Source organism: Enhydra lutris, unplaced genomic scaffold (genome assembly GCF_002288905.1).
Source record: "Enhydra lutris kenyoni isolate GAN:26980312 unplaced genomic scaffold, ASM228890v2 scaffoldscaffold6, whole genome shotgun sequence".
Taxonomy (NCBI): Eukaryota; Metazoa; Chordata; class Mammalia; order Carnivora; family Mustelidae; genus Enhydra; species Enhydra lutris.
In genome coordinates, this window is record NW_019154090.1 from 43292437 (window position 1) to 43318772 (window position 26336).

At 44.5% G+C, this 26336-nt stretch overlaps 1 protein-coding gene across 1 annotated transcript in view; it reads left to right on the forward strand.

The window, feature by feature from the left end:
* The window catches only part of LOC111141744 (D-tyrosyl-tRNA deacylase 1), a 177538-nt gene extending 151657 nt beyond the window's left edge, over window positions 1-25881 (forward strand). The window contains exons 5-6 of the mRNA XM_022494537.1: window positions 10354-10525; window positions 25289-25881. Of these exons, the coding sequence (XP_022350245.1) occupies window positions 10354-10506 (153 nt within the window). The 3' untranslated portion in view covers window positions 10507-10525; window positions 25289-25881. The remainder of the gene's footprint in view (window positions 1-10353; window positions 10526-25288) is intronic.
* The last annotated feature ends 455 nt before the right edge of the window (window positions 25882-26336 follow it).

Genomic DNA, 26336 nt, shown 5'->3' on the forward strand with positions numbered 1-26336 from the left:
CACCCCCATCTTCAACCCCCCATCATTTTTGCATGCTTGAGAGGGTTTTTGTAAACAATGGGGAATTAGAAAATAAAATTAGCTTGCACGATTTCAGATGGGAACAGATGCCTGCCTGCTTGTGTTTTTTTTAAATTCCCACAAAAACCTCAAGCAGAGTTAATAATGTATGAAAATTAGGTACCATGTGTGCACTTTGCTTCGTAATGTTTTTATTAAGCAGCCTGTTGATTTAAAAATAACACAATAGTTGACATAATGGCAGACACTGTGGTGTATATGGAAACATCCTCTTTGAATGTTCTGTCAGGTTTTCCATTACACAAGGAATTTTTTTAAAAAGTGCTTTCAGAATTATCACATAATATGAAATTATATCAGATTACAGTTTGATAAAACAAATTGCCCAAATACAAATTCCAGTTGCTTTAAAAAAAATGGCTTAGTCAATTAGAGATAATCTGTAGAAGTAGGTTTCTACAGATTGTTAAAATTCCACAGGAGAGTCACACTTTTGTCTTCTCAAATTTTTGGCCATGTCATTTGCCGGTTGGAATTTGCCTCTCTTCTTTGTCCTTCCCACCCTCTGCCACTCTGGCCTGTAAGTAGCAGGAAGAAACAGGGAGAAGTGAAAGGTCATAAACCCAGGAGTTTCCAGTAGCTCAAGAGATTCCCTGGTTCTGAAGGCAAAGCCAGTCTGTACCAAGTTGATATGCATTGGACTAGCAGGTGGAAGTATCCCCACCCAGAGTTTGAGTGTAGGTCTCTGCCATTCTTTGAAGAATCCACTTAAGAAGGTGTCTCATGCATTGTGGAAGGGCAGCGGGCTGCTCTAGTCACTGTGCTGGTCCCCTTAGCCTCTGCTGCATCTCCTTGGTAGTAATACAAGGTTGCCTCCTGGTTTATCAGGTCTAGGAGAGCACACTGAGGCACAGGGAAATCTAGTAATTCAGCCTAACCCTCAGAAGGTTCATTGCTGATTGAATATTTCTGTATTCTGCAGCGCTTCACTCATACATTACTGTGAAATTATTAGCTATTCAACAAAGCATATATCTAGTGTCAGCTTCTTTTGTTTATCTGCAGGGTGAGCGAAGGACCACACAGGGCAATTTAAACAACTTGACAGAATCAGGGCATTTTTTTTTTTTTTTTTTAAGATTTTATTTATTTATTTGACAGAGAGAGAGAGAGAGAGAGATCACAAGTAGGCAGAGAGAGGAGGAAGCAGGCTCCCCGCTGAGCAGAGAGCCCGATGCGGGCCTCGATCCCAGGACCCTGAGATCATGACCTGAGCCGAAGGCAGAGGCTTTAACCCACTGAGCCACCCAGGCGCCCAGAATCAGGGCATTTTTTACTGGTGGTGGTAGTTGCTGGACACTAAGGAAAGACAGTGAGCATTGTGGAAAGTTCTAAAGCTATTGAAATGAGTTAACGGGGCTGATGACTTTGGGGCATTTTGTCCTTTAACTCATGTCCTTTTAAGGGAGCCTAGCTGGGCATGTCCTTCCTTTGCAACCTCCTGTGATTCCCCAGTTGTGCCTCTTGACACCACCAGGGCCACAGGTGTGGGCCAGCACCCTCAGAGTAATAATACCTTGTGGTATTTTAAAAAGTAATTGCAGAGGAGACATTTGATCTTTATGACTTGCACCATAAGACTTTCTTGGAATCTTTGCAAGGGGTTGGTTGGAACAGAACTTTTCCATCTTCACTACGGTCTATAAAAATCATAGTAACTGACTTCATGGGGCTTGAGTTTTTCTTTTGTTATTTTCTTCACTCTCTAATTAGATTTTGCTCATATGTGGGACAGAACAGCCTGGCAGGAAATAATCAGCATTAAAATAACTCAAAGATGGGGCTGTGGGGGTGGGCCCGACATTGCCCTCGCAAGAATAGAGACCAGGTTTGATGTCCTGGACCTATGGCTCACCCCAGGAGCTCCTGTCCCAGTGAGCATTTCCTCCAAAAGGAGGCAGGTCAGCTGGAGTCTTGGCTGGGAGTCTGGGAGACCTGGTGCTTTTCCCAGCCTGGCTGGTGCCTGGATGTGGTCTTGGGTATGCTCTCTCTCAACTGACTTCACCTCCATAGTTCTCAAAAGCAATCTGGGAATCATAGTATCTGTCCTTGACTTCTTGGAATGCTAAAGGTGGCAAACTATCACAGTCTGAGGGGTCATTGATGTCCCGAGGGTGAATAAAGACTTTAAAGAACTGAAATTAAAATTTTAGGTTAGGGGCGCCTAGGTGGCTCAGTGGGTTAAAGCCTCTGCCTTCGGCTTGGGTCATGATCCCAGGGTCCTGGGATCGAGCCCCGCATCAGGCTCTCTGTTCAGCGGGGAGCCTGCTTCCTCCCCTCTCTCTCTCCCTGCCTCTCTGCCTACTTGTAGATCTTTGTCTGTCAAATAAATAAATAAAATCTTAAAAAAAAAATTTCAGGTTATGTCTGTGGTTCCTTTGAGGAAGGAGGTGCTCTCTTCTGTCAACCCTAGGCTCAAAAAGGAGAAAGAAAAGGGCGCCTGTGTGGCTCATTAGGTTAAGCATCTGCCTTTGGGTTAGGTCATGATCTCTGGTTCCTGGAATCGAGCCCCATGCTGGGCTCCCAGCTCAGCGGGGAGTCTGCTTCTCCTCCTTCTGCCCCTCCCCCTTGCTCATGCTCTCCTTCTCTCTCTCTCAAATAAATAAGTAATCTTTAAAAAAAATTATTTTTTTTTTTAAAAAAGGAGAAAGAGGAAGACCTTGACATGGTTTACATGGGACGTATGGGAACTTAGGAGGACATCGACAAGAAGCTGTAGTTTTTCGCTCTCATTGCCCCAGACTACATTGGAAGCAAATTTAAGACACCATCTCACTCTAAGAATGATCCTTCCATCAGGAATTCCTAGGCACCTGTTTTGTTCTGAAATGACTTGCAAAGAAGTCGGTTTTCTAGAGCCCCTTCAAACCTGCACCCAGCCCCTAGAGGCCTGGTGGGCTCCAGTGTTCCCCAGAGAGGCAGGCAGAAGGGACAGTGACAGCAGACACAGGTCAGCTCTGCCAGCTCTGCTTACCCCCTTCCACCCACGTGGGTGTCCCCAGTTGTGGGGCAGCATACCCCACCTGAGCATCTCCTGGAGTGGGCGGAGTCCAGAGGAACCTGGAGTCTGACTGTATACACAGTGCTGAGCGCTCAGGTTTTCTCATCCGGGGGCTCTTGATACATTAGTTTGCACCAAAGGCTGTGCTTTATGTCATCATCACACAGGAACATTCCACAGTGAACAGTGAGCAGCCTTTGAGGATTCCTCTGAAGTGCTGTTTTGTGGGTGAAAGGACAGGACGCATAAGAACAATTCCCTGTTCATTGGGTGCTCTCCACATGCCAGGGCCAATGCCAGTGCCACACTTTGTCTCCACGCAGGCCCTGGGCCAGAAGACCAGGTGGGGGATGGTGTGGCATTTACAGAAGAGCAGATGGAGGCTGGAGGTGCTGCTGTCTGGGTACAAGACAGCCGTGCCCGCCCCGGAAGCCAGGACTCACCTGTAGTGCTGATACTTGGTGTCACTTGGCGGGGTGGGTACCCTGTGGTTTCCTTCCTCCTAGAGCCGGTAAAGCGCTGGGCAGGCACACAGCTGTCGTGACAACAGTTTGAGTCCCCCTTCCCTCGGAGCCTGTCACTCTTCAGACAGACCAGGGACTGCTTGCTCACCTCTGCCCTCACTCGTGCATGTTCAGTGTGCGCTGCCCTGTGCTGGTCATGTTGCCCTTGTTGTCTGAATTAATGGGGAGCTTGGGGAAAATGTGTTCCCCGGGCTCCCCCACACCGCCAGCACCCCAGCCTGCCATGCTGTTTTGCCCCATCTGGTCTGTTCCCAAGTCTCTGGCCGTAGTTACTACCAGCAGTGCATCAACTCACCTGCCTTTCCCAGGTGGTGACACTTTAGTTCCTGCTGGTGGTGTACCCTCACCGTCATTCATCCCTCACTCTTTCCCCTATTTTCCTGGGTGGTCCACACCTTCACCGTGGCCTCTTGCTCTACAGTTTTTCCTTGTCTTCTATCATCTGCCGGTTGTTTTCAGCTCAGGGGGTCTGCACCGCCTGTGCTCTCGGCCTCTGTGTGGCGGCAAAGACAGAATACACAGGATGATCCTGGTCTCGCCTTCTCAGCCCTCCTGCAGGACGTCAACTCCCACCCACCCTCAGCCCTGGCTTCCATTGGTCCTGCTTGACCTACCTCTGCCAGTTCCTTCCCGACCTCCCCTCTTTTTTTTTTTTTTTAAAGATTTTATTTATTTATTTGAGAGAGAGAGAGATCACAAGTAGGCAGAGAGGCAGGCAGAGGAGGAGGGGGAAGCAGTCTCCCCACTGAGCGAAGATTCCCAATGTTGGGCTCGATCGCAGGACCCTGAGATCATGACCTGAGCTGAAGGCAGAGGCTTTAACCCACTGAGCCACCCAGGTACCCCCTGACCTCCCCTCTTGAGACCCACCACACCCTGGCCACTCTGTGTTCCTTGCTGTGATGCTGTGAGCATCACAGCAAGGAACACAGGAACTGCTTGCTTTGGTCCCCCTGGTCCATGGTGGGTCCTTGAGAGTCCCCATGCTGCCTGCATTCTCTTGATGCTGGCGGCTGGACTGTTTCCTGCTTTGTGTTAGCCTTGTGTTGGTGGGTGGGCCTGGGGCCAGACTCCTCTCTCTCACCCTGGTCTGCCTCTCCTACTGCTGTTGACAGGCCACACAGGGTCTTTTCCTGAGGACAAGTGCCAGCGACATTAGAGAGCTAACTCTAGGGCCTCATTGCTTTGGGGAGTTTTGGAATGGTGGCAGCTCTCAGGAGGAGGAGGAGGGGATGTCTGGAGGTACACAGAGGCTTCTGGAGAACTGTGGCAGGGCTGAGCTGGAGGAATCCACTGTCCTGTAGGGGAGGTCCCCCAGCTCCTTCCTACTTAAGCCGTACTCAGGTAGGTTTATAGCTCTTGCAGCTGAAAGCAAAATATCTCATAAAATACCCAGTGAACTAAATGAGAACATGGGTGTTCAGTAGGTTATGTCACTTGGATTCAGTTTCACAGCACGCAGGTGGCTGAGATGGGACCAAACTCTAAGCCTGTTGACACCAAACTCCACATTGTTTTTAGGGAGCCACGTGCCCTCTTTTGCTTAATTGATGAGCTTCATTTAAGATGTATAATGAGCACCAGCTATAAGTCATGCCCTGTTCTAGGTGCCAGGGACACAGAGGCAAGCCCAGCAGACCCCTTGGCTTCCTGGGGCTGACTGTCTACCAGGTATGTAGTTGGTGATCTCCACTTACTATGAGCCAGGCTCTACTCTAAGCACTTGACATGTATGAAGGGTAATATTATAATCCCCATTTTTTTTCTTTTTAAGAAAGAGAGAGAGAGGAGTGTAAATGTTGAGGGTGGGAGGGGCAGAGGAAAAGGGGGAAGGAGAATCTTTTTTTTTTTTTCTTAAAATCCCATAATTGTCTTTTATTTTATTTTTTTTAGCCTTTTTTTTTTTTTTAAATTTGGGAAGGAGAATCTTAATCAGGCTCCATGCTCAGCGCAGATCCTGACGTGGGGCTTAATCTCACGACCCTGAGATTGTGCCCTGAGCTGAGATTAAGAGTCGGACGCTTAACCAAGTGAGCCGCCCAGACGCCCCAGTAATGCCCATTTTAAAGCAGAGGAAGTTGGGGGTACCGGCAACCCCTGGCACTCTGCCTGTAGTATACGGCAGGCCAGGCTGTGACCCTTCTTTGCCCTTGTCTTCGTTGCTAGAAGAGATGCAGGGTCCTTGAGGCCATCTGTTTGCCAAATTAAGGAGAAACTGGCTCTGACACGGGTCCAGCTCCTAGGTGGTTTAGCAGCGAGCTGCCTGGACATTTTGACCTTGAGGGTTGAGGAAATCAGAAGACTCCAACACAGAAACTCAAGCCTTAATTAGCTGGGAGCAAGGCTGGCAGATAAACCTGTGTTAATTGGGGAGGGAAACCTTGTGCTATAGCCCCCCGTACCCCCTCAGGGCCTGTCGGCTGTGACTTCCATCGCACGCCCATGTGATAGCAGGGCCAGACATGGCCACCTCTAAAGTAGCAAGTGGCTCGGGTCAGCAGGGAGGGAGGAAGAAGCTGGGAGGATAACTGTCCCCGTGGTGCCGGCAGCTGACAGTGGTTTCTCTGTGGGACGCTGATGAGAATACAGCTGTCACTGGCTTGTTCAGAGCGAAGGGGATCACTCAGGGAGTGGGGGAGTGCAAAGTGGAGGTTCCAACAGGTGGCCTGTATCTGTCCTATTGACATGACATCTGTCTAGATGTTTAAAAAGAAACGTGAATGTCATTAGGTGGGACTTGTCCACTCCAGTGTGGCTGCAGTCTAGTCTCTACCATGCCCTGTCATCTGGTACTTTGTTACTTCCCTTGTTGTGCTGCCCGCCTGGTCCCTCATGGTGTTTTAGCTTGTGAGCTGTGCAGTAGTGTGCGTGTGCAGCTGGCTTATCCTGACATTATGCAGTTTGAGCACGAACCTCTTTAGGACAGAGAAAATCCTTTATTTGCTCTGGATTTAATCATGAGTCAGGGAGTTTGGGGTCTAGATATTCCCATGCCCCCCCGCCTTGGCCCCTTCGGAACTTTCTAAGATTCACTGTGAGAGGTACAGGCTGGCCATAGAACAGTTATTCAGCCCCTGGCAGCGTCTGTGTGCCCAGAGCTGGCTGTGGAAGGTTGGATTTCTCCCTATAACACTAGAGCCTGTACAGCTTGGACAGTGTTTCTTTGCATTATGGACACCCTCATCAGTTAATTAAAAAACAAGCAAACAAAGAAAAAACCAAAAGTACTGTATTTCAGTGTTTGTAGATCATGTGTTCATGGGACCTGTAGTGGTTTACATTCTCCTTGACATGCATCCCCCTGTTAATTTGAAAGCTATTGACATCCTACATGATTCCATATGCATTACTGATTTCTTCTTTTTCTTTCTTTCTCATTTGTTTCCTTAAAAGAAAAATCCAACTGCTTTCTTGCCTTGAGATGTGAATTCCAAGTTTTGGCTGCCTTGGATTCCAAGTTTTCTGAGAGAAGGCTTAAATTTATTAGGTTAGTTCACAATGTTCTCACAGAGAACTTCGAGGCATGGAACCATATGTGGTTGGGGTTGTATTAAGATAAATAATGTAAGAGAATCAGCATTACATCGTTCACAGAAACTTGGTCTACGCCTCTCGCTTCAGTAATCATCACAGATGCTTTACAAGTGTGGTCCGTGGTGGGAGGGGACAGGGTTGGGGTGAAAGGTCAGATTGATGTTTCCACAGTTTCATACTCTGTTGAAGGCACCTCCAAGTCAGTTCAGAATCAGATGGGTACTGTGGGCCCTGCAGGAATCTCTGACAAGCCTGCTTTAATTAGGAATTATTCCCGTCACCAGGGTCTGGCTTTTCACCAGGATTTAAGAATAGGAAGTAAAGAATAGGTCGGTTGACAAATAGGCCTTTGCATGAGATTGAATCTTAGCAGTGGGGGGAGGCTTGGTTTGGCTAAGTCACTGGTGATACTCAGATTTTCTATATTTACCTTTAAAGAGGGGACACAAAATGGAGAGGGTCTCTTTTTAAAATAAAAATCATGCTTTCTTTGTGCCTAACTTGGAACATGTTCATGATTTTATGTGTGTGTGTGTGTATAATTTGTCTATAGATACACACATACACTTACTATACATACATATGTAAACACATACACAGACACTGAAGTAAATGTAAGCCGCTGGCAGCAGAAGGCAGCGTCGCACAGTTCACTGCAGAGCATTGATTTCCAGATGTTTGGATTTCATGAACTAGGAATATTAAAAAAAAAAAAAAAAGAAATTGGGGGTTGCTGTCCAGCATGGAGTGCCAATTCTGTGTGTTCTGAGATCATTAACAAATTTCTTTAGTGATGGCTGTTAGCTAGACTTATCATGGTGATCAGTTTGCAGTATATACAAATACCAAATCATTACGTGTACACCTGAAACTCCTGTAATCCATGATGATTATATCTAGCTCAATAAAAAGTCTTTTTAGATTGTATTAAAATACACATGAAATTTATCATCCTAACCATTTTTAAGTGTGCAGTTCAGTAACGTTAAGTATATTCACATTGTGCAATCCAAGATCATTTTTGGAAAAAAAAACAGAGCAAGAGAGAAGGACCCCATATACTATCCTCCTCATGTCATAAAGAAAAGCAGCATTTTAACAACAAAAGGGGAATGAGAATGGTAGGCTGTCACCTTAAGTGCAAGAAATTGCTCTCTTATCTGTGGCAGAAGAGTACAGAGAAATAATGCCACGAAGTACACAGTTCAGTAGCTGATACTTTCTCCAGACTTCGTTGGTGAAGGAAGCTATGTATGTGTTGGTTTACATCATGGTGCAAGTATCTTACTGTCAGGGGTCCAAGTGCCAGTAGCTAGCAGTTCACATATCTATACCTGGTTGTGTTTTTATAAAAGTAAATGTTGAGGGGCACCTGGGTGGCTCAGTGGGTTAAGCCTCTCTGCCTTTGGCTCAGGTCATGATCTCAGGGTCCTGGGATCGAGCCCCACATCAGGCTCTGTGCTCGACAGGGAGCCTGCTTCCCCCTCTCTCTCCGCCTGCCTCTCTGCCTACTTGTGACCTCTCTCTCTCTGTATCAAATAAATAAATTAAAAAAAAATAAAGTAAAAGTTGACAGTTCTGGTGGAAGCCCATGTATATTCATTCCACTGTGATCCCATTCTCTGCTCTATCTCCTCAAACTTAACTAATCTACTGAAGTTGGCTCGTATTCTCCTGGTCAGACCATATCGGCAAAAGCCCGTTAGTATAGTGTTGTTTTATGTAACTGGAATCCTGCCTCATACAGCCTTCTGAAACTTCATTTGGGTCACATAACATGATCTGTTTTGATGCAACTAGATCTGCTTTACAGTATTGCTTTATTTGACTATATACCGCATTACATTTATCTGTCCTTCTATGAGTGGACATTTAGGTGATGTCTGGGTTTTTGCTGATACAAACAGTAGTGCAGTGCTCATTCCTGTGAGCCTTTCCTATGCACATGAATGGGAATTTATCCAGGGAAGATACTTGGGAGGAGAGTTGATGGGTCAGAGGTGAAGTGATGTCTTCATTCACAAGGTCTAGTTAGCATGTTTCCCAACCTAATACTACAGCTTTTCAGGGAAGTGGGGGAGTGGGAAAGATAACATTATAGGTCAACCATTAGTAAATTTGGTTTTCTGGACCAAATTGAGAGTTGCTGATTGTTGATCTATCTAAAGATTCAGTTCAAAGTCTGTCTGTAATCCAGAGATGACACGGCAGGTTAATTACAGTGTTTTCTTTATATGCTTGGGTGGGGGACAGTGACTGACAGGGAGAAGCCAGCTCTTCATTAAGTTTCCCTCTTTCGATGTGAACCATAAAATGTTTGTAGTCCTGGTCTGGGAGGCACATGAAACTGGGTGTTGCTGTCTCTCGTTACAGATGGCTTTTTTTGGTCTAGAAAGTCCTGTGGGCCCAAACTTGGCCAGTGTGCTCTGACAAGTTTCTCAGCAGGCCTTTCTTGAGTGGTCTTGCTGTTGCTCAGGGTGTCAGATGATCTGTTTCTTTAGACTGTCTACTCTGTGGTTTCCTTCAACACGTTGGGGAGACTAACCAGGGGGGAAGTGGACCCAGGTCCCTCTGGAGTCGGATGCCAGAGTCTTGTCCCCCAGCTGGCCCAGAGGAGGTCTGAGAGGGCTCCCAGGACCAGTGTCCCTGTGTAGCCCCCATGAGGCCTTACTGTGAGCACTTAGGGTTTTGGTTGTGGGTAAGTTCAGTCTCAGAGAACAAACAGAACTGAGACGATGTCTAAAATTGCTTAACGTCTTTTATTCAGAGCCTTCTTTCCCACCTTCAGCACATAGAGGAGTGTGTTGGTCACTCTTTAGAAAAGAGTAAGTAGGAAGATGACTTGGTTAGAAAAAGCTATAGAGACATCAGAGGAAAAAAATAATAGAATAAAAGCTTTTTCACTTATAGGGCTCTTCTCAGCCTGTCAGTGAAGCCTGTTGGTTGACCATTTTCAAAGAGCACATGGCAAGATGAGTTACGGGTGGAGAAAAGTCCAGAGAGATCTCGTGTGTGACTAATCTGTGTTAACAATTTAGGTGCCCGACCGACGGACATTTTGCAGACCATTTGGCACATCTGAAACCCTGTGGCACACTGGTTTATCAGACAGAAGCATGTTTAGTGGTTGCTACGTGTGAAGTAATCGGTGTTTTGGATAGAGAGGTACATGTTTATGTTTGTAAAACAAGTCTTTTTACTTTTTATAATCAGCTGTCAAAGCTTGAAAAACAGCAGCAGAGGAAAGAAAAGACCAGAGCCAAGGGGCCTTCTGAATCAAGCAAAGAGAGAAATGCCCCCCGAAAAGAAGACCGCAGTGCCAGCAGTGGGGCGGAGGGCGACGTGTCTTCTGAGCGGGAGCCATAGACTTAGGGATGGAACTCAGGTAGGAGCCGCCCCTCCCTGCATATGTCTTCTCACATTTTGGGAAAATGGTAATAAATGGAGAACAGAATGGCTTTTGAGGCAGAATTCGTTTTATGGGCATTCACCCATACCTTCCTGAAAAGTGGAGGTGCGGACAGGGAACCCTTGGGCCTGGGGTCTTCTCCTTCCTCACTTGCCTGTGTTGGCCAATAACTGCTGCTCCTGTGAGCATTTCCAGCATGTTCGCAGATGTGCGATGTAGGCTGGGAGCCTCACCTGAGCCCTTCCTCACCACTGCTCCCTCATCTCCACTCCTGCTCTCAGCAGCTCCGTTGGGGACCACGGTCGCTTGCAGCCTGCTCTCTCAGAGCTGCCCCCCTCATGTTCTTCATCCTTCAGTTCATCCTGCCTGGCACCGACTGTACTCCCAGTTTCCCTTTGCTAAAGCTGGGCTTCATTTGCTTCCCTTCCACATCCAGTAATGTCTCTTAAGTCCACCTCCCTGCCTGAAGGTCAGAGGTGTCTAAAACTTGATCCAGCCATCTGAAGGCCTTTGCTCAAGCTCATTCCTCCAGCAAGCACATTACGAAGAGCGCTTTACTTGGGAGAGTTTGCAAGTTCAGGGAGAAGCATAGAAATAATCAGCAATGTGGCTTGTTGTGGAGGGAACATGAGGGGGTAGAGAGGGAAGTTGGGGAGGTTTCACAGAGGGGAGGACCCCAGAACCAGACCTCAGAAGACATATGGAAATGGGCAGATGAGGGGCAAGGGTGGGAGCTGCCTAAGCCAGGAGAAGAGCAGATGCAAACATTGTTGGGTGTGGGAAAAGAACAGAGAGTTTTGGAACAGAGGTGGGAAAGAGTGGCTGAAACACTGGCTACCGTTTGGGTTGGGTTGGGTTGTCTAGGGAGCTTCTGTAAAATTAAAGGAGGAGGAGGGTCCTGGTTCATAGGGCCTGGTGTGCAACTGGCCAATTTGGATTTCATTCTGGGATGGTGGGAAACTTCTGAAACAGTTCAAAGGTACAGGTGACATAATCAGGTCCAGAGTTTAAGGAGATCATGCTAGCAGCTGAGGGGAGTGAGGCTGGAACCAATAGGCCAGTTAGGAGGGAGTAGCAGAAATCAAGAGAAGAGTGAGGTCTGGCCATACATTTTGGAGCCTTCAGCTTATATATTGTCTTTGGTTCAAACCAAGTCAACATACAGATACGTCCTGGAGGTGTTGAGCGGCGAGAGAGGAGAACATTCATAAGATGGTCTTCTGCCTTCTCTTTCCCTTCCGAAAGGGAAGTCCATCCACCTTTGGGATGTGCACTACCAGACACTGAGCTCTATTACAGAGTCCGCAGTGATAGTCGGGTGCACTAACATAGACTAGTTTACAAACACAGACAGACCAAAGGCACAGGACAGAGAGCTCAGAAAGGCTGTGTCATGGACTCACTGGTAGTTTTTTATTTTTTTTTAAGATTTTATTTATTTATTGGACAGAGAGAGAGAGAGAGAGATCACAGGTAGGCAGAGAAGCTGGCAGAGAGAGAGAGGGGGAAGCAGGCTCCCTGGTGAGCAGAGAGCCCGATGTGGGTTTGATCCCAGGACCCTGAGATCATGAACTAAGCCGAAGGCAGAGACTTAACCCACTGAGCCACCCAGGCGCCCCCTCACTGGTAGTTTTAAGGGGTGGGAGGCACTGGATAATCAATCCTGTAATGTCCACTTGACTTTTCTCCTAATCACTCTGTTTCCTTCCCTGTTTCTATGGCGGGGAGGGTGGTGGTGACAGAACTGTGGTCACTGGTCTTGGCTGATTTTTCTCACACTCACATGAAAGTGAAGCAGGAATCAGAGGGAACCTCCCCCCACCCCCTTTTCTTGGTCTGGACCTCAAGACATGGGTTTTTATTCATGAACTGAAACAGTTGGTGTCAGTTAGGGAGAACCTTCCAAAAAGTGCTGTGTGGTGTCTGAATAATGTTAAATATTCATGAATACACAGTAACATTTACATGTGTGATTTGTGGCCTTTATATCACATAAAACTTCCATTGCCATCCCTTCAGAACTTTGTGGCGATTTGCTCATATCAGTGGTCAGTTTTGTCATCACAAATCCTGCTGGCGCCTCTGACTTATGGGCTGGACAGAAAGCCGCAGTCTGAAGGGTGGAGCACGGGGTAGCTCTTGAAGTTCCTTTTATAAGTACGCTTGCTCTGCAGGTCCAGCAACAGCTCAGAAACTCACTGAGTTCCCATTTCCCTCTGGCCAATTTCTGTGTGACAGTAAGTTGTGTCATTTTTGCTTCTTTGGTTTTTCTTCATTAACTAAAAGAGTCAAGCTCCTCCCCATCACCAGTGCTGTTGTGAAAGGCACGCAGGTAAAGGCATAGTGCTGGCTGACTGTCCTAGCAGGATGGGGTGGGAGGGCAGGTCCGTCCCCGCCCCCCTGCAATGTGTCTGTGGCACCTCTGCTTAAGCCCCCCCTGCCTCCTGGGGATCGTGCTGGAGAGAGCACACCATATCCACTCCTGCCACCTGAACCAAGGATGAAGGACTGGCCAATCTGATGGCCAGGGAATGACAGTCATTATAGTGGGTGATTCCTTGGTTCAGAAGCAAAATCCAGACCCAATATTTTCTATTTCTTCTCCTTGGACGGAGGGCAGCTGGCCAGCCTGCACAGTGTTTTGCTCTCTTGGCCCTACTCTGACACAGCACCATGTGTTTTCCCTTCAGTTTTAAGATTATATAAATAATAACCTCTTCCCCAGTGAGTGTTGGGACTTTTCAATAAGTTTTTAAAAAATTGAATTTTCAGACTCTCATGCTGAACTCAGTAGATAAGGAATATTCATCTGCCAGTAACCAAACCCAGCTTCACAATGTAAACACACAAAAACACACAAATTCTAATGTGTCTTGGACCTTGTATTTTCAAAGTGGCTTTAAAAAATTTTTATGTCACCTAGTTGATTTCTTTCTTGATTATATTATCTACCTGTTAATTTTGTATTTTTATATTATTAAAATTATTTGTATTATTGTATAATGGTATTATTGTATAATTAAAATGAATAATTTTTGTATTTTTTAAATTTGATGTTTTAATTTTTGATGTAATTGTTTCTGTACAATACTTTGAATCTTTGTTTTATTTATTGGGGGGTACTGAATTCTACTCTTTATATCAGTGCAAAACATAAGTCTCTATTTGTGTTAGATTTTGGCCTCAGAATAATCCCGGTAGATTAGTTTTAGTTAGTTAGATGAGAATAATTCCAGTAGAAAGGTATCCTAGGCATTAGTATCCTGTGGCCAGTGGGCAGCTTGGGAGTGGTTTTGCCATTTCTGTGTGCAAGAGGAACACCAGAAAGCCCATGCACAGAGGAAGAGACAGTGACTTTGTCTCAGAACATCCTGGAGGACATGCTTCACAATAGGAGACAGCACACAGTAAGATGGGGAAGAGGTGAAAGTGCGCATTGCTTTCCAACATCTCCCAAAGTTTAAAAGGCGAAATTTCTCATAAAGTTTAAAACCTATAATCATATTTAATTCTCAAGTTATTGCAAATTGGGTAGTATAGAACTTGGGGAAAATCATGCTACAGTTGACCCTTGAACAGCATGGGTTTGAACTCTGTGGATCCCCTTATGGATTTCTTTCAGTATATATATGTTGGAAGATTTTTTGGAGATTTGCAACAATATGAAAAAGTCCACAGATAAACCCTGTAGCCTAGAAATTAAAAAAAAAAATTTAAAAGTTAGGCATGTTGTGAATGCATAAATGTCACTACCATAAAATACACATAAACCTATTATAAAAAGTTAAAATTTATCAAAACTTATACATAGAAATACTTAACAGACCATATGTGGCACTATGTACAGTGGAGAGACATGTAAACAAATGTGAAGATGCAGTATTAAATGGTAACTGCATAAAATTAACTACAGCACATGCCATATACTACCATAATAATTTCCTGAGCACCTCCTGTTGCTGTGGTGAGCTCAGGCATTGTGAGTATCTGCTTCAGATGTTCATCTGTGTGATGTTCATCATCTCCGCGTGAGCAGTTTGTCTCTACAGTAAATTATGGATCGTGGTAAAAAGTGATCTCTCGCAGTTCTTGCATATTTTTCATCATGTTTAGTGCAATATCCTCACCCTTGAATAACACCGTGGGACCCATCCCAGGGGCCACTAGTGCTGCTGGAAGTGCTTCCAAGAACCAGAGAAAAGTCATGATGCCGCAAGAAAAACTTGAATTGCTTGATGTGTACCACTATGGTCTGAAGCTGCAGTGCCCACCATTTCAGGATAAATGAATCCAGCATAAGGAATGTTGTTTTAAAAAAAAGAAGAAGAAGAAGAAGAAGAAGAAGAAGAAAAGGAATTTCATGAAGCCATTGCTGCAGCTATGCCTGTAGGCCCGGAAACCTTGCACTTCTTGATTGCTATAAGAAAGGCGTACCTATAGACTCAAAGATAATTTGAGAAAAGAAAAGGTGAAATCATTATGTGATGACCTAAAGCAAAAGGAAGGTGAAGGATCTAAAACTGGAGGACTGAATGCCAGCAAAGGATGGTTTGATAATTTTAGAAAGAGGTTTGGCTTTACAAATACCAAGCAGCTTTTTCTGACTAAGAGGCAGCAGACGAGTTACCAGACACCATTGGGAAGATCACCGAGGAGAAAGGATATCTGTCTGAACAGATTTTTAATGCAAAGTGCCCTATTCTGGAAGAAAATGCCCCAAAGGACATTTATTAGTAAGGAAGAGAAAAAAGTATCAGGATTTAAGCAGGAAGGGAGAGGCTAACTGCTGTTCTGTGCAAATGCAGTTGGGTTTATGATCAGGACTGCCCTTATTTATAAAGCATATAAAACATAAACATCAGCTACTTTCTTTTTGGTTGCATAACAAGAAGGCTGGACAATGAGAACCCTTTTGCTGGATTGGTTCCATTGATGATTTGTTCCTGAAGTTAGGGAGTACTTTGCCAGGAGGGACTGCCTTTTAAAGTTCTTTTGATAGTGGGCAGTGCCCTGGCTGCAGAACCCCATGAGTTCAACACTGAAGGTGTCAAAGTGGTCTGTGGTCTCCAAACACATGGTCTCTAATTCAGGCTCTAGATCAGGGGATCGTGAGGACCCTGAAGGCTCATCACACACGGGACCATACAGAAGGCATAGTCCGTGATCTGGAAGAGAACCCCGACAGAACATCAAGAAGTTCTGCAAGGATTACTCCATTGAAGATGCCACTGTTACTATAGGAAATGCTGTGAAAGCCATCAAGCCTGAAACAATAAATCGCTGCTGGAGAAAACTCTTTCCAGATGTTGTACATGACTTCACAGCATGTACAGCAGAGTCAGTCACGGAAATCATGAAAGAGATTGTGGATATGGTTTAAAAAAAAGAAAAGGTGAGTTGAGGGGGTGAAGGGTTTCATGATACGGATCTTGGAGAAATTCGAGAGCTAATGGGCACCACAGAAGAATTAGCAGAAGACAACTTGAAGAAGATGAGTGCTTCCAAACCAGTGTCAGGTGATGGGGAGGAAGACCCAGAAGCAGCAATGGCAGAAAACAAACTGTCTGGCAGAAGGGTTCCAGGCATTCCTGACTGCTTTCGCCTTCTTTTATGATATAGATGCTAAAACTGAAGCAAAGGTAGAGAGGAAGGATTGGTGCCACAGAGAAGCATTTTTGGAGAAAAGAGAAAGCAAAAATGTCAGAAATGATGAGATTTTGTGTTTCCATAAAGTTACACAGAGTGTGCCTGCCTCTCCTGCCTCCCCTTCCACCTCCCGCTCCTCTGTTCTGCCGCGCCAGGACAGCAAGACCAGCCTCTCCTCTTCCCCCACCGCCTGCTCATCATGAGGACGGTGAGGACAGAGACCTTACTGATGATGCAATTCTACTTACTGAATAGTAAATAATCATCCTGCTGTACAGTTAGTAAACTCATGGGTTGTGTATGTGTGATTCTCATGTGAAAACCTAGCAATCGTACAGCCAGGACTGCGTGAGACGTTTTGTATCATAGTCATCATTGCCCATATATTCATTGTGTGCAAGATGCATATGGAAGCGGAGAGCCTATCCTTAGACAGGTGGAAGGTGAGTGATATTAATGTGAAATTGATGACACGTTTTTCCTCTTACTGTTTTATAACCTTGCTTTCAAAGAATTACCATACAGTGCGCCTGTCTGTCTTAGAACTGGACAAAGTGCTTACTGGCCTATCATCAGAGGTATGTGGTTCTTAAAACAACGTTAACAATGTTTACTCTATTATGAATACAACTGCGAAACCGTATGCCAGAAAAATTGTATAATGATTCATTCATTAGTCCATAGGCTAGGCTACTGTAAAGCAATCCTATTGCTGCCTCTTTGTTAGCAACGCACTTAGCATTACACTTGTAAATAAATATGAATTTCTTTTTCAAACCGTCTTTTCATTTTTGGTGTCTGGGGTTAGTAATATGGATAACGCATACAGTGTTTTGTGTTCTGTAGGACGTTGACGTAGGTACTGACAATTCATCTTGCAAACAGATGAAAGCTTCTGGTGCTAGTAGATACAGGACAGGACTGGGGATGTATTTTCTCCTCATGATTTTCTTTCTTTCTTTTTTTTTTTTTTTTTAAAGAATTTATTTATTTATTTGAGAGACAAAGATCACAAGTAGGCAGAGTAGCAGGCAGAGAGGAGGAAGCAGGCTCCCTGCTGAGCAGAGAGCCCAACGCGGGGTTTGATCCCAGGACTCTGGGATCATGACCTAAGCCGAAGGCAGAGGCCTTAACCCACTGAGCCACCCAGGCGCCCCTCCTCATGATTTTCTTAATAACGTTGTTTTTTCTCTCGTTTACTTGACTGTGAGAACACAGTGCATATTACGTATGACGTACAGAAAATGTGTTTGTTTATGTCAGTAAGGCTTTGGTCAGCCTTATTGACTACAATTAGTAGTTACATCTTTGGGGAGTCAAAAGTTCTATGGATTTTCAGTTGTGTAGGGTTTGGTGTCCCTAACCTCCACGTTATTCAAGAGTCCAAAACTAGCCATAGAAAGGACACCAAGGTGGGGGAAGCAAACTCAAGGGAACTGCAGCCCTGTTATCATTATGGCCCTGGGGAGGAGGTGGGAGAGAAGGTGGATGAGCAGGAATGACGTATTGGGGAGACCCTGTCTGGCAGGAGGGAAGGTGAAAGAAAGCTTCAGGTTAGGAGAGGGACGGATGGAGAAGCCCAGGGCCACACCTGGTCTTCTGGCTCCAGGCTAGAGTCCTTGGGCTGATGGTTGGGTTGTCAGGGAAGCTGGACGCCTGGGGGCCGGTGCTTTGGTCCCCGGTGAGAGTCCTGGTAGGAGACTGTTGTGAGGGATGGCTGTGTCTCTGCGAGACTATTGCAGCTGAGTAGAAGGGGCAGCAAGCCGTGGTAAGGCAACTAGATACAGCAGGAGTCAGTAGAGGGTCTCACCTGCCCCATGAGGCGTGTTGAAGAGAGGGTGTGGGGGTCTGCTGAGCTGACCATGGGTCCTGGTGGAAGGAGTGAGCCTGCCCCAGAAGCTGAGAGAGCCAGGAGGGTTGTGACCTCAGCTCTCTGCAGCACTGCTGCTCTGCAACTCTGTGGGTTTCAACCACCATCTCCATGTGGCTCCCAGGGTGGGATGTGAGGGGTCTGTAGTGCTAGCGAGGGCAGGAATGGAAATGAGGTCAAGTCAGGCAGGGGTGGGGGCTGTTGCCCCTGACTATCAAGTGCTGCTCAGTGGTGTCCCTGGGACTCAGCACCGGGTGCAGAACCACGCCAAGCACCCAGGCACAGGGACCATTTGAGGACTCAGCTGTTCTAACACCCAGGTGAGCAGAATTACTGTGGATTCTAGATTGTGCTGCTGCTACTCAGCGGGATGGAGGCTCGTGAGGACGTTTGGACGGGCCTGTGAAAATGCAGAAGCCACATTTTCTTCGCATGTTTATGGAGCACTGTCTGGCTTTTTGACTGAGTGCAGGAGGTAAACCATTTACCGATTGGCAGTTTAAGGTGGGTGTCCACTTGGACTTCTATCCAGAGGTGGCAGTGGAGGCCTGGTGGCTGGTGCTGACATCCAGACAAGGACAGACGTGAGGGGTCCTTGGAGATCTCACTGCTGCAGCCAGCTAAGGGCCAGGGAGGAGCTGGGCTACCCCCACCTCTGGGATGATAGACATGTGCTCAGGTTTGAAGACCATAAAGGAGGCCAGCAGTAAATGACAGCTGCTCCTTCAATTACATATTTGGATTTTTTGTTGCCCATGGGCTTTTGTTGCCCCATCTGCTGAAATTTGTCATCCCAGTAGACCCATGAAAACATCACCAAATATTCAGATATCTCTAAGAGCTGAATTAGTGACAGAAGGTGACCTTGGCACTGACTGTGCTGCACAGAAAAACAGCAGCCCCACCCCTGCCTCAGTGAGGGGAGCTGCAGTTTTCATTTGCTTTTCTTTACAAACAGAAGGAGCCCTGGGGAGCCTCATAGGACCTAAGGGAGTAGCTTTGAGTTTCCAAGGCATGAGAGAGAAAGAAAAGGCAAAAGAAAATGGAGTGAGAGACTGCATGAGCTCGGGCACAGTTTTCTTTGAAAGTGAGTCAGAAGCCTTCAGAGGACACTCCCAGGGTGCTGACATTTCTCTGTCACATTGCAGATGTTTCTTATTTTATCAGATGGACAGGGAAGTGCTAAAATGCACTTCTGTTTTTGTCCTCTGTCTCATTTCTTCAGGCTCATTCACCTTGTGTGGAGGGTTCAAGGTTTCCTCTGAGGCAGCAACTCCCTTTTCCCCCCTTTCTGGCCACAGCCAAGGCACGTGGCAGCCTTTCACGAGGACCGCATGCTCTCTGCCTTTGAGTGCAAGGCCAAGTATTGCCTCATTTGAGTATTTACTTTGCTACCATCATTAGGGTGTGAGAGGAGCCCACTCATGAGCAGCACCCCACATATCTGTCCTCAAATGTCAACACACTTGGAACAAAGCAAGGAAAGTGTATTGGAAGCTGCCATCTGTTTGCTTTTTCAAATTGACCTTTGTCTGAATAAAAGATGTATCTGGCTGAGCCCATTTCTTCCTAATGAGCTAGAAAAGTTTGTGTGTATTCAAGGATAGTCGTGTTTTCACTGTTTTCTCCCCCACTTATAGAAAGTAGAATCTCTTTCATTTCCACGGCTTTCATTTTGCTTCCCTGTGTCAACATTCATTCCCAGTTCAGGTGCTGGTGCTTCATGTATAAAACTGTGCCTCTGAGGTGCTGTTTTCATTTTTTTAAACTTAAAAGATTTTTTAGTGATCGCCCTAGATGTTGTAATACACTCCTTAAAAAAAGACTTATTTATTTTTTTGAGAGAAAGAGCTTGTGAGCGAGTGGGAGAAGGGACAGAGGGAGAGGGAGAGAGAATCCTCAAGCTGACTCCATGCTGAGCACAGAACCCAACATGGGACTTGAACTCATGACCCTGAGAACAAGACCTGAGCTGAGATCAAGAGTTGGACGCTTAACCAACTGAGCCATATAGGCACCCTGCAAATCCATGTTTCTGACCCATATCATGTTTCTTCTGCCTGAAAAACCTCTTTTAACATTTCTTACAATGTGGATCTAAGAAAGTCTATTTGCTTCACTTTTGGAGGGTAATTTCAGTGGTACAGAATTTTAGATTGGTGTTTTTTTTCTTTCAGTGGATTAAATATTTTATTGCACTCTCTTCTTGCTTGCATTATTCCTTCTGAGAAGCCCTTTGCACTTTTCATCCTTGTTCCTCCATGGGTAAGGTGGGTTCACAGCTGTCCCTTACTCCTTCCTCCTGTCCTCCCATCCCCTTCAGCTTCTTTGAAGATTTTCCCTTTCTTTGTTTACAGTTTGGTTCATTCTTAGCCATTATTATCTCAAATACTTCTCTGTTCTCTTTCTTTCTCTTGGTATTCCAATTATGTGTATGTTATGCCTTTTGCAATTGCCCCACATCCCCTTTCCCCCCATTCTGTTGTCTCTTTGCATTTCGGTTTGGAAGTTTGTTTATTAACCACTTTTTAAGCCCACTGATTCTTTGGCTGTGTCCAGTCCACTGATGAGCCCATCAGAGGCATTCTTTCTGTCTATTACGGTGTTTTTTATTTCTAGCATTTTCTTTTGATTCTTTTTGGAGTTTCTGTATCTCTGCTGCATTACCCATCTGTTCTTACATATTGTCTGCTTTACACGTTAGAGTCCTTCACATATTAATCACAGCTATTTTCCCTTGTCTGATAATTCCAACATCTGTATCACATCTTGAGTTTCACTCTGATGACTGCTTTGGGTCTTCTGAGCCTCTTGAACCTGTAAATGTTTGTCTTTCAATACATTTGGGAAATTTTAAGCAGTATTTCTTCAGAAATTATCTTCTGCTCCATTCTCTGCCTTCTAACCTGGAGGAGGTTACTGTTCCCAAACCTTAATGTTGTTCTGAGCTTTGTTATTATACAAGAGACTGAACTGCTTCCTCACTGATACATAGTCGGCACATTATGTTACTTTGCCAGCAGTAGGGTTGGATTTTCTACGGGTCTAGGCTTCCACCTCAGTTTCATTTGTTAGAGAATTGGCAAAAACCTGGCCGTAATTATTAATTCTGTCTATTGCTGAAGTATTGAGCTAACCTAGCTCAATACTTGTATAATACATGTATAATACATGTATAAAACTGTGCCATATAGGCACCCTGCTTTCAGATAACCTAGAAGTATGCTATTTAATACAGTAGGTGCTACCTGTGTGTGGATATTTGAGTGTAAATTAATTAAAATTAAAGTTTAAAATTCATTTCCATAGTCCCATAGCTACATTTGGCTAGTGGTTGCCATATTGGTTGGTGCTGACATAGAACAAGCCCATCTCTGCAGGAAGTTCAGTGGGTCAAGTGAATGTTCTGAACCACTGTCAGTTCTGTAAGACTGGCTTGATTAAATACGTACAAATATACATGAGCAATAGATAGGTGGAAGTTAGGCCAAAAATAAAAACTAATTGCTGTCAGTTTCTTCTTTCCGTGTGCCATACCAAGCTTTCCTGTCTCACTGCCTTCCTCCCTCCCTCCCTCCCTTCTTCCCCTCCTTCCTTCCTTCCATTCTTCCTCCCTCACTCCCTTCCTTTTTTTTTCCTTCTTCCCTCCCTCCCATCCTTTCTCTCTTTTCTCCTCTTGTCTTCTCTTTTTACATAGGCTCCATACCCAGCATGGAGCCCAATATAGGGGTCAAACTCACAACCCTGAGATTGAGACCTGAGCAGAAATCAAGATTCGGAAGCTTAACCGACTGGGCCACCCAGGTGCCTAAGATTTTCTGTCTTAATCAGGAAATTGAGTCACTGTCCTCATGTTCTCATCACCAGTTCGGGCTCATTTGCCCTCACGTAAAGGCAGAGATTCTTCACTTGACAATTCAGTGGAGGGCTCACTGGAATTTCTGTAAATGCTAAGTCAGATTGAATCCTTCTCTGATAACGTGGACTTCTCAGAGACTCATGTTTTCTCATAGAACAGCCTTTCTTTTCTAGGTAAGTGGAATCAGATTAGATTCCTAGCTGTAGCCTGAAATAAATACATAAAAGCTGGGTTCTTTTGACAGTGGTTTGGAGAGCAGGTCTGTGGTCTGTGTATCTTAACTCAAGCACTTACATTTTGTGGTTGCCTGAATGGCCTGAAGCCGGAAGCAGATCAGCTGGAAATCAGCATCTTTGAGAGACTCAAACAGGCTGTTGAGGAATTCCTTTCTTCTGGTGCTGGACTATTCCCTACTGCCTCTGATGTTTGCAGGCAATAAAAGAGAACCACTCCAGAAGGTTCTTTCTATAAGGCTCTGAAATTGTGGTGCTACATTATCTCAGGCATGTACTGCTCTCTGTTAGGTGCCTCCAGCCTGTAGGTCATGTCTGCCCTCAGACAGCTCACCTGACTCACAGGGACATCAGAAAACTATACTATGCAAGCAGATGCCATCCTCTCAAGGCTCTCACAGGGAGGCACATTACCCTTCCTCCAGGATTTCTAAATTTCCACTCTTTTGTGCAGAATCATGTGTTTGTTCCCTTGCACATGATTTCTGCTTAGTGCTTGTGATGTGGCAGGTGGACCTCACAGATCGCTCCCTCCCCGCCTCGCCTTTCATGCTTCAGGCCATGCAACGGCTATGTTCTCCAGCCATACCCACCTGACAGCCAGCGTCCTGGCCCCTAGGTTCTTCCATGGTTATGTCTAAGAAAATGAGAAGGAACATTTGTTAAAGGTGAGATTGACAATAAAAAGCAGTGTCTGTTTGACCAACCCGTGTGGTGAGGCAGTGGCTTTTGGGTGGAACAGTGTCTATTGTTGGCCAGAAGGCTCTTGCATGCAGCTTCGGAGCTCATCACTTGTGTTGTCACTATTGATACTGGGATGAGGTGTGCCTCTTGGGTATCCCAGTCTCAGAACAGTTCATTCTGAAGGAGTTTAGTTTAAACCCTTCAGATTAGGTGCTTTATGAAGTCCCTAGGCCTGAGTGGTTTACTGTAGAATTTGAGAACCCCTGGGATGAAACCTCTCAGGATCCCTTCTAGTTCTCTGATTCTCTGGTAGGGAATTGGAATTTCTGAATTGTCTTTCTCATAAAATTTCTTTTGAAAGCCATTTTGTATTGCAGAATTAATGCTCGTTCATCACAGAAAATTTTTTAAAATGCCAGAATGCTCAAAGAAATTAAAAGTCACCTGCCATTTCATTGAAGATAATCATTATTAACATAATGCTTTTATAACATTTTCTCTAATCAGATAATTCTATATCTCTTTCTCTAATTTTACATAAAGACAGACTGTATATAATGTCATATAATGTCACTGCTTTTATCATCTAATAGAATGTTGTGAATATTTTCCAGGTCATTTATTCTTCTTCAGCAAATTTTATCATTTCCATCTGCACATCAAACATTGGAAGTGTAAATTTATTATCTCAAAGCTTTGAAGCATGTAGAATATTTATTTGAAGTAAATGTAGAAGAATAATATACCAAAGCAGGACTCCTAAGCTCATTTTAAAAGTTTAGAAACAAAGGTTTTAATCTGTACCAAGAAAATGAAGTTCCCCAAAGGTCAGTGTGAGATCCAATTTCAGGATTTTAATTATTAGTGTTGCAGATGAGGAAAGAGGCATTAATATACCTCAGGTGCCTAGATTTGGGTTAACATCTTGATTAAAATACAGCAGCATACGGATTTCTTTCCCTGACTTAAAAATGGATGTAATATGGTCCCCAGAAATTGTTGTGTAATCCCTATCCCTTTGTGGTCTTTGAGATGTCTCTTAGGAAGTAGTGCAGGTCTGTGGCTTGTGGGTTTTAGAGCATGAGGGTAGGCCTTGGGGAAAATTTCAGTCTTTTGCGTGGGTCCATATACAACTGAAGAACGTAGCTGCAGTTAAGTTAGCCTTTCTAGTGTGAGTCCATGGGTCTCCCTAACAAGCTGGGCGCAGGAATGGAAGACTCTTAATTCTGTGGAGGTATCTGCCCATAAAACGGCCCTTTTCTAAGAATGCAACCTGTGCTGGGTGTGTCCAGAAGCATATTCACAGATGTGTGGTATCACTATGCAACCTACTATTACCAGAAACTTTTGCTTGTACTGAAGTTCACCCAATTAGAATTTAGACTGAGGGAATAGAAACTGTTGTTTCTTGGATGTCAATCGCCTGCCTCACAAATCTTGGCAAGACTCGCTGGTGTTTCTTGTAGCCTCAGAATTATTGAGGGAAACTTAAGACACTGGGATATTTTATACTGAAGAACCTACCATCCTTTGAGCAATATTAAAAATAACTCAAAAGCAAGTGTTTAGTTTATTCCCTGTTCCTATGCTTTATTTAGGTTCCCCTCTGCCTCCCTCATGACTGAAAGGATTTGGAAATGAGACTTTTGTGTCTTTTTTCAAGGACTTTGTCTATTTCATCTGTGTTGTCTGATTTGTGGGAATAAAGTTGTTTGTGACATATCCTTTTTTATCATTTTAATGTCTATAATAAAATGTACTGATGTTGCCTCTTTGATTCCTGATGTTCATAACTTATGTCTTCTTTTTTCCTGGTAGGTCTGGCAAGAGGTTTATCAAGTTTATCGATCTTTCCAATTATTTACTTTTTCTTTCCATTTATTTTTTGTTTTTGTTTGAAATTTCATTAGTTTCTGTTCTAGTCTTCATTTTTCTTCTTCTGCTTGCTTTGGGTTTTATTCTTCTTTTATTCTTTAGTTTCTTAATGTGGAAGCTCAGATTATTGATGTGATAGCTTTTTTCTTTTCTAATACAAGCTTTGGTGTTATGAATTTCCCTCTACATACTGCCTTAGGTGCATATCACGGATGATGATATGTTGTTGCCTTTTCATTTACATTCAGTTTAAAATATTTTCTCATTTCTCTTTGATCCAAAGGCCATTAAGAAGTGAGTTAATTCCCAGATATCTAGAATCTCTTTGAGCTCTAAGGACGAGGTTCTAATAAATTGGAGACTTTGGTGAGAAGTTGTTTGGATTTATACATGACAACATGGCAGATTGTCCATCATAAAGTGAAACACTGTCATGCTGTTGTCATTGTACGAACTGAAAGGGTGACTTCAGCTGTTTGTTTAGGCTTGGTTATATATATATTTTTTAAATAGGATTTGAAGGTGTATTTTGGGACTTTCTCCTGTAATGTGTTTTATCTTTGTTCTTTTAGTGCATTATCATTGGGTGGATCTGGATCCTGGAAAATTCATGAAAGATGCTGTGTACCTTCTCTGCTTTAAGAATTTGGAACTGAATCATGAAAAGGAAGACAGAAATAAGAAATTGGGACCCTGAGTAGCCCTGCAGAAACAAAGCAGAACAAAACAAAACACCACCACCAAAGGAATGATACCATTTTCTGTTGTTGCTATGGTCTTAGTGAAAGTGGGAGCTGGCAGTGTGGGGGCGTGCACCCCATGCACATGGCAGCAGGACATATCCCCATGCTCCCCCCATGCAAAGACTTTGCTGGTTCCTGTGATTTCTTGGCTTGCTTTTGAAACAGGCTGGCCCCACATCATTTGTCATAGAGTCCTCCTTTTACATGTGTCCGTGATGGGTCTCCACTGCATTCACGCTGTCCATGTTCTTCCCAGCACTGGCTAAGCCAGGGCACCGGTTAAGGTGTAAAGAGAGCAAACATTGGTGATAATGTATTGTGTAAGACCTTTGCATCTTGTAAATTTTCTCATTTTTCTAAAAAGAAATAATAAAATCCTAAACCCCAACAAACCACTTTATTATTAAACAAATCCTGCTGTGTTTGTGCTTAATGATTTTGTCTGCAGAAATACAATACATCCGATCCCACTCTGTGTATAATCTATACTTCTTTTCAAATAACCCCCCTCCAAGAGGCCTTCCTTCATTACCTACGCAAATCTCTGATTCCATGGTGAGAGCCTATCCACTGGTAATTTGTAGTTGATGGCATTTTACTCAGACATGAGATGGCAGGAGAGGGGAGTGTACATGGGAAGGTAATCCAGTTTTGGAATGGCCCAATGACTGAGAGCCAGTGTGGCTGCCATCTCTGCCATTCACCTTTGGGAGGTCAAGAAAGGTCTCGGCATGTTGGACCATACAGATGTCCCCTTTCCAGGAGCTGAATGTTGTCCATATATCCAACTGGTATCCTCACAGTTACGTGAAGAAGGAACTACATTCAGCCAAAGAGTTTCTCAGTTCATTTTAATCCATTAGTGGCACAACTATAG